Source organism: Triticum dicoccoides, chromosome 6B (genome assembly GCF_002162155.2).
Source record: "Triticum dicoccoides isolate Atlit2015 ecotype Zavitan chromosome 6B, WEW_v2.0, whole genome shotgun sequence".
Taxonomy (NCBI): Eukaryota; Viridiplantae; Streptophyta; class Magnoliopsida; order Poales; family Poaceae; genus Triticum; species Triticum dicoccoides.
The window spans coordinates 52,883,990-52,892,516 of NC_041391.1; the positions used below are offsets into that span (position 1 = coordinate 52,883,990).

Sequence of the window (8,527 nt, forward strand, 5' to 3'; positions counted from 1 at the left end):
ACGGACGCGGAATACCGAGCTTATGTGCTTTCTAACGAACAGTAAAAGCGCCTTAAAATGAACAGTAAAAGCAAAAAAATAATAATTAAGAAATTCAAAAGAATTTTTTTTTTTTGCTCAAACTTTGACCAATGTGCTTGCAAATTTTCATCCCGAAATAACATTTGTGGAAGTCATGGTAAAAAGACAAAATCAACACCCCAAAAATGTTATTTTCGAAAGCATTTTGGTGTTTTATTTTTGCCATGACTTTCACAAATGTTATTTCAGGATGAAAACTTGCAAGCACCAAGAACATTTGTCAAAGTTTTGCACCAAAAAAGTTTCAAAAAATTTCGAATTGCTACTCATTTTTTCGGAATTTATGGTTGACTTTTGCCAACAGACGGTTATTATGTTCAGTTTGATACGACTGACTCGGCTAAAGTTGCTGTTATATGATATATACTTTCTCTGTAAAACAAATACAAAAGCGTTTAGATCACTACTTTAGTGATTAAATGCTCTTATATTTCTTTATAGAGAGGGAGTACATACATACATATGGAGGGCCGTTTCGTTTATATAAATGCCGTACATACAGGTCGGTGAAGAAGTTTGAAGAGGTCTACTTCCAGAGCAGCAGCCAGCCTGACCGCGCGCGTCCACCAAAGGACGGCGCTGGACCAGAAGCTCGTGAAGAAACGTTCAAGCTGATCAACGCTCCAGGGAGGGAGCCTGGCTGCCTGAATGCCTCCAATGTTGAGTGATGCGCCATGCATGTTAAATGAGCTAAGGCTGGCCCTCCACAAGAACAGCTAAGCTATAACAATACCATCCAACACACGAACCCTTCTCATCTAACTTCACCGACGCCTTCATCGTCACTCTCGGCGGCTTTGATCCGGGCCCTCTGAGAGGTTAGCAGATGATGCACCCTTTGCTTTAGCTGGGGAAAAAAGGAGAGATATATACAACATATTAGCCCGGACACGGTCATGACTTTCACAGTTGCATGAAGAGGCGAATAACCGCCCGCCCGATAAGATGATTCATGACTAACGAGGCAGCCATGAGTTTTGCTGACCTCTTGCGTTCCGATTTGGCTCTGCACCGACACCCGGATGGCGTCTTCCGGTCCAAACTCTCTGTATCTCCTTAATTCATCGTCGACACCATCATCAGCGGCATCGTCAAACCTGGAGGGTGTGGCCCTGTCCAGAAGATCACATTTGGATACGACGTCGATCCAAAGACGGTCGCCAAACCGCTCCTTTATATGCTTGTACGTGATGTACTGCAAAGGAGGAGGAAGAAGTTGTGTTTAGTACAACCAATCAAGTAGGAGAATGCAAAACCGATGGGCTGACCGCGGACCGGCTGACTGTGTCATCTGTTTGATATTGGGAGGCTAGAACCTACAAGTGACAACGAAAATAAAAATGGAGAGGTAAATAAAAGATGCACCTGATCAGCCACCTTAGTCCCACAGTCTTCAGATAGATCATGGACATACAGAACAGCAATTGGCATGTAAGAAAGGACAGCCAGTGTCAATCTCTCTATGTTATTCCGGTCATCTGTCAGCCACAAAATAAGGGATGTGAGAAAAGAAATGCTAGTATAATACAGCTGCAATGAAGCCTAGCACAGAAAATGGAATTTTTGTTAAAAGTACGATGCGGAGAACATATAAGGACCCAATCCTCTGAACAAGTTGGAACCAAGCCAGGATAGACATTTGGTTCCTGTGTGTATATACACCTTATATGGCAAAAAAATAGTAATTCAATATAAAGTCAAAAAAATCTGATAATACTTTTGAAATAAACTTGACATTGCATTGTACTCATATAAAAAAATTCCACGAAAGAAGTCATGAATAGTGACTTGAATATAGCAATATTTTTTGTTTTTTCGCCCTGAAGTCAACGGTGGTTTTTATTTGCGGAAGTTTACATACTAGCGCAAAAGAAGTCATGATTATTCCAAAAAAAAAATCTGAACTTTTTTTTTACTTTATTATTATTATTTTTTCCCATATCAGGTGTATATACACCCAGGAACCAAAGGGCATTTCCCAACAAGAAAGGCTTATATAGTAGTGTTGACAAATGTAATGTAACTTACCAGAGAACATTTTGTTATGAATTAACATTCTACAGGAAGACTAGAACCATGCCACTGCAAACTTTATGTACGGAATCACGTACTCGGTATGGAGGGCGGGGGGATGAGAAATCAATCTATACTTGGTTCCAGTTTCCCATATTTATTTTATTCAAAGCATACGATGACTACTTCAATAAGGGAAGTCTGACTAACCATCATGTCTTGTGAGAAGCCCCGGAGTGTCAGTAACCTACAAATATTTTGGTTGTTCAGTGGCGTCAGGTCTCAGATGGAGAGGAAATAAGCATTATTTTTTTCTGAATAGTAGATAAAATAGAAATGCATATGTTTGAACCTGAAAACGTTCATGATTGGAGACTATATGACCCATTAGAATCCCTCTTGTTGTGAAAGGGTAGCTGCAGACCTGCAGAAAGGTGAGGTAGAATAAGAAAAAGAAACACAAAATTATATTGAAATAAAGAAAGGAGAGTAGAATGAGGCTACAAGGTACTCAGTTAGGCTAAGGCCAGACAAAGAACATTGTCAACATGGGTTAGAAGTAAATTAGAACATTTGTGCTTTGATGTTAATCTAAAACAAGAAGCCTTAGTGCTATACAATGGAGGAACTATTAGAAAAAGTAGCATTAATACTGAATAAGACAAGAGTACTAAAAATTGCTACCTTCGAAGAATTGTAAATGAGCACAGTTGTTTAGAATCTTAATTACTAGCCAGTAATACATGAATTATCAGGAAGCTGTGCCTACCGCCAAACTACACTACAGATAAATTAAGCAACAAGCATTATTCACTGCTTAGAGATATGGTCACCTCTGGTTTTCCAGTGGATAATATGCGAACTAATGACGACTTCCCCACATTAGGTGATCCAACAAGACAAAGTGTTGGTATATGTGGATCAACAACTGGCATAGAACGCAAAGCCTGTAATAGTTTACTGATCAGTCAGTGCTTATTAACATAATAAGTGAAATAGAGATCTTAGAAGCCTAAATAAGTGTGAAGAAAGAAATTATGAGGCACCATAATAATTTTCTTGGTTTTTCGCCCACAAAAATCTCCAATGACAAAGTAAGGAATATTACCTTTGCAACGTTTATTAAATCCTCAATTGCATTCTGACCACGCTGGAAAACTTCCTCAAGTTCCTTCCGGCCCTAAAAAATATTAGATGCAACCCAACTCATCAAACAGAGAAAGAAGTGTAAATAAACTGATTATACATTTGAACAAAAAACAAAAGATAGTTGGGTCTAGGAAGACACTTATTTATATGTGCTTAAACTTGAACAAACCTCAGTGAGTCGCTCCTCTGCTTCACGCTTCGTCAAAGACTGTCAATATCAAATGTAGATCGTGAATCAAATTTACAAAATTTATGCTACTATTTTGTTGAAAGAGAAGAAGCTCACAACATTTAGGGTTTGGCTATCTAGGCTTAGTAAGTAACAACAATGAATAGCATACTAAAGGCTGTTGAATTGTCCTCGTTCCCATAGTGGACGACGAAAGTACCTTACCAGGCATGTCGGTGCATATATGGTGTGATCATCTTCCCTACATTATGTGCTCATTGTAATCATTTCCTATCAGAATGCCAATCTAACTTTGAAACATATATGGCTTTATGTGTCATCAATGGTTATAGTTACTAGTTCCAAATGTGTTTGTAAGACACTTGTCAAATGCTTAGTAAAAACAATACCTGAATAGTTGCAATGGTACAATATTGATACAGGTGGGAATGAAGTTAACAGAGCATATGGGTGTGATCAGTTTGGAGGCAGATGATCTGATCCTGTCCTTTTTGTAATGTTCGTGTCGCATTGAATTTCTATTCACTCTTTTACCCTATTGCAGTTGTTCTTTAGGCTGTTGTGGTTGGATACTTCATTATGTGATTACTGAATTTTGGTGGTGCTTTTTCTCAACATGCCGTTTCCTTCTCTTTGAGTAATCAAAGACAGGATAATGTTTGGTTTCAACAAATGAAGATGGGGTAGCCCCTCAAGGTCTGCATCTACGCTAACCTTAGCACAGACAGAAGCATGTTGCTTCCCGACAGAAGTTATCTTTTTCCTAAGAGCATCCACTCGGCCTAGTACCTGTCATAGCACTACCAATAAAATCACAATAACTCAAGAAGTAATATGAAGAACTTTCATGACAAATACAATTGGAAGAGTTAGCAACACTGCTAGTTTTGACATTTGTTCTGTAATCATTAGTCCAGTGCTTATACTCAGAACCGGGAGGGGCAACTTACATAAGAACAGTACCTTTTCATAATATCCCTCCCCAAAGGTCAACTCAATGAGAGATCTCTCATAAGGATGTAAATCTCTCCTTCTAGGGAAGTTCTCTGTATAAGTTCTCAGTGGCACCGAAAGTTCCTAGAAAACAAAACAGCTCACAGTAACCAAGTTGAACTATTTGAATTGGCAGTGCAACAACATAGAGGACTTACCTTCATTAAGGCATCAAGTTGTTTTGCACCTTTGTTTCTTTCACGCTTGGCTATGTTTTGTATACCTGCAGAATAAATGGATCTTAGAACAAAATAGGTGACCCAGAACTGGGTGAAATGTCATAGTAGCTACAGAGGAAAAAATGCTAAAAAATATATGTCAAATTGAAGAATACCCTTCGTGGGTGGCACATTTCTTGATTTTCTTTGTGCTGACATAAGTATATCAGTTGCAGGCATCACCATAGGTATTCTTTGAAATGCACCAACCATTTCACGCTTTTGCAGAAGTTCTCCCTGAATGCACATATATAGCAAACAAAAGAAACTTATGATGCATCTGATAGTAAATATACTGTGTGCTAATGGAAGTAACTTTTGCCTAGTATAAGTCTTCTTGTGTGAAATTTCATATAACATAAGAAAATGCACCAAGTACATGTCAGCTCTTGAGGTGCCAAGAATTAATTAGGCCAGAAGTAGAGAAACTCAGTTTCACAGCACTTGAGGTTTATATATATTACACTATTAACCAGCTCCTTGTTATTTAGCACTTGTCAAGTATAATACAGCACCACGGTTGTTGTAGATTATGCAGCTTCGGTATACTTACAAACGACCCCAGTGACACCCGCAAAGTAAATCCCGCTACACTCCTATCATATAACCACTAAGCAAAGCAGAAACTCTGGCTATAAAGAAAATTCAAGTGAAAATGCAAAAAAACTAGACAATACACATGAGATTATTTTTTAATACATTATACAGAGAAACAGATTGGTCGGGCAAGAGAAGTTAGAGGAACAAATAGACACCAACAAAATATGGTCTCAAAACAAAAATAACACACAGGAATCTTGGCAATCAATAATATGCTAATTTTGGTTCAAAATGATGACTACCAAAATATGAAATAGAAAATAAGGAAACAACAGGTAAGCACACCAGACAAGTAGTTTTTTCATGACAGCAATGCATGCGGCAATAAATCGCTGAATATGGAACGCGGCATAAATTTCAAAAAGACATGCTCGGCGAAGGGTTTGAAGAAATGTACATTTGATCCATCTGTTAACTCTACATGTGGTCTGTCATCTACAGAAACACTGCATGTTGCAGAATGGACCCAACGACCCAAGTAGACCGTAGAAGCCCCTCGTTCCAAGAGTTGACAAAAAAACCTGAATTCCAAGTACCAAAGATGAAGACATTCAGAATAGCATAACGAAATGAATAGTTTAAAGATAAATATAGCTGCATCAACAGAGTTCATATTCTAAAAGTATATTCAGACTGGAGAAGCTTAATGGGTTCTCAATCTTCATTGTCATCTAACACCTTACATATAATTACAATCTAGGATAAAAGAGGAAGAGCTACCTGGATTGGATGGGTAAAGATCTTTGCGGTCACATATCAGCAAAAATTATTAGACAAAAACCATTTTCTTGCCTTTGGCTCATTTGTGATGGTGTTGTGTTTCAGCCCATTCTAAGTACGACTTGATTATGTGCACACACAAGCAAAGGGAATATCACACAAAAAAAAACTGAAAACAAAGGGTTGGAACAAAATAGAAAAATAATATTATTAGGTGAAGAACAGCATGCTACATATATTGGTTATACTGCCGAATTTAAAAGATTTAGCTCAAGACCGTTTTTTACTTGTTTTAATTCAAGACCGGGAGATTATTCTATATTTGAATTCCTGTGATATGCTTAGTGGTTATTTCAGCATATTGTTGTCAATGGTTGTAAAATTCTATATTTAGCTAATTACCATGGATAATGAGAATAAATGATTTACAATGGCACGGTCTATCAAAATAAATATGATATGCTTAGTGGTTATTTCAGAATCACAAAACAACAGAGAATATCACATAAATATGAATTCCAGAAGAAACATGTAGAAGAAAAGAATGTGTGCGATAAACACAGGAAATACACAGACTAGATAGTTTGAGTCGACCTAAATAGGGGGGAATCTTTTTTCGAACCAGGTCTTCATGTGATTTAAGGAATAAGGTGCACAATTGTTTTTGTGACTATGCAAATGCAACTATAATAAAGTGCACAGATGTAATTTGTGAGCAGAAGTTTTCTATTCTCTCGAAAGGGGGTTCATTAGTACTTCTAAAAAATACCGATATGTCCAGCCACCAGTGTATTTGTATCGGATAACGTATTCGATACAGATTCGTTCCCAACGCCCCGATATGTATCAATGCCAGTGTCGGTGAATATAGGCAATAAAATAAATGCAGATACGTTCCATGATACTTCCTAGATACGGTTCAGCCCAGTCAAAGCTGAGTAAGGGGCATATGTTAACCCTAGCCTACCCCAATCCCTTTGTACAGACTCAACTCCCAATCCTCTTCCTCCCTTTCATACTCAATCTTGGCAGCTAGCGGCAAGACGGTGGTGGGCTACTCGCCTCCTCCCCCTCTCAGGCTCCAGTAGCATCTCATCGGTGGCAAGATGGCATGGTGCTTCTCGCATCCTCCCCGTCCCAGTATCCAGCAGCAGGCCAGCGTCAGCCGGCAAGCGGTGGAGTGCTCCTCCGCTCATCCCCCTCAGGCTCCAGTACTGCCGCCGGCAAGCTTGAGGACTGCTCCAGCAGTCCTGCTGCAGAGCTCATTCATCCTCACCTCCTCCCTGTCGTCCCTGACTCCCCCTAACGGCAGCAAGCAGCAGCAGCGGCCGGCGGTGGTGGGCTCAGGGCTCCTGAAGCAGCTCGCCGGCAGCAACGCATGATTTCTGCTCTGGTGCTGCCCCTCCCCCTTCTCCCTCTCCAACAGAGTAGCTCCCTCTGGTTCTGTAGCTGAGCCAACATCGAACTTTTTATGTTTGCTAGCCTGCTGCTGATTTTTGGCTGTTGGTTATTGGCTTTCGTTGGAATCATGGATAGCAAGACAGAAACGAATGGAGTGCACTAACTAAAATTACAGTACCAATTTCGCTTCTGTGTAACCTCATCTCATAGACCAAGCAGTCATTTTTTCCCCAGCCTACATACAGAAGGCGCCTCCAGTCCCAAGTCGAAGTAATGGGATAACGAAAATCTAGCTCAGGGGGGGCACGCACGCACACCGTTCCGGGGAGACCGCGTGTGGAGAATCAGGGGCTGACCTCTGAGCCGCGGCGGACGGGCGGGCGGAGTGCAGCGGAGAGGACGGAGGCAGGGCGCGCTTGTAGAGCATGACGGCGGCCGCCACACCCGACGACAGCGCCGGAGAGGCTCGCGCTCCCCGCAGCGCCGGGCCGGCCGCCGCGCCGGAGGGCAGCCAGGCCATGGCTACGCACGCGCAGTCGATTCAGCACGCACACAGCTCGTGGGGAGCGGGGGAATGGATTGTTGCGGCGGCTGAGCGAAGAATTTTCCTCTTTTTTTTTATTTTTTTGGATGAGGGGAGGGAGGCTGGACGAAGAAGATGCCTGTGGGTTCTAGGTTTCCCTGCCGAATCTTTAGGTAGTGGGCCTGGCCCAACCACAACGCCGTCACTCACATCGCGCAATATCTCTATTTCTCAAAAAAAAAAAAAACATCGCGCAGTCTCTAATCCTAATGTACCAGTTGGTAGGTCGTGTTCCGGGTTTTATTTTTGTCCCACCTCACCCGGCCTTTTTTGGTACTTCTTCCCACCTCCCTCTCAGCCACGAAAACCAGATAAAACCGCGCGATATAGTCCCGCACACGCACGTCATCCCGTCTTTATTAACTGACATTCATGAAAAAAAACCACTGACCACAGACCGGCGAAAATTAACCAGCGAAAAAAAATCAAAACAGTATGCGGAAACTATCCAGGTCTCGTGCCCTCAAGCGAGGCCTGGTGTTCTTTTTCCGATCGGTCCTTCGCCCTCCACCCGCCGCCGCCCATCCGTCCTTCTCCGCCATCCCTGCGCGCTCATCTCGGATCAAAACCGCTCCGGCG

General features: G+C 41.4%; 1 protein-coding gene across 1 annotated transcript; it reads right to left on the bottom strand.

Moving 5' to 3' along the window:
- Nucleotides 1–416: 416 nt before the first annotated feature.
- On the bottom strand, nt 417–7,991 carry LOC119323370 (nucleolar GTP-binding protein 1-like). Its single transcript, XM_037597009.1, has 14 exons — nt 7,722–7,991; nt 5,642–5,765; nt 4,761–4,881; nt 4,585–4,649; nt 4,397–4,510; nt 4,148–4,222; nt 3,413–3,451; nt 3,203–3,274; nt 2,928–3,041; nt 2,447–2,518; nt 2,305–2,341; nt 1,447–1,559; nt 1,067–1,276; nt 417–928 (listed from the first exon to the last, which is right to left on the bottom strand). The coding sequence occupies exons 1-14, from the start codon at nt 7,883–7,885 to the stop codon at nt 836–838; spliced, it is 1,413 nt and encodes a 470-aa protein (XP_037452906.1). The 5' UTR covers nt 7,886–7,991; the 3' UTR covers nt 417–835.
- Nucleotides 7,992–8,527: the final 536 nt, after the last annotated feature.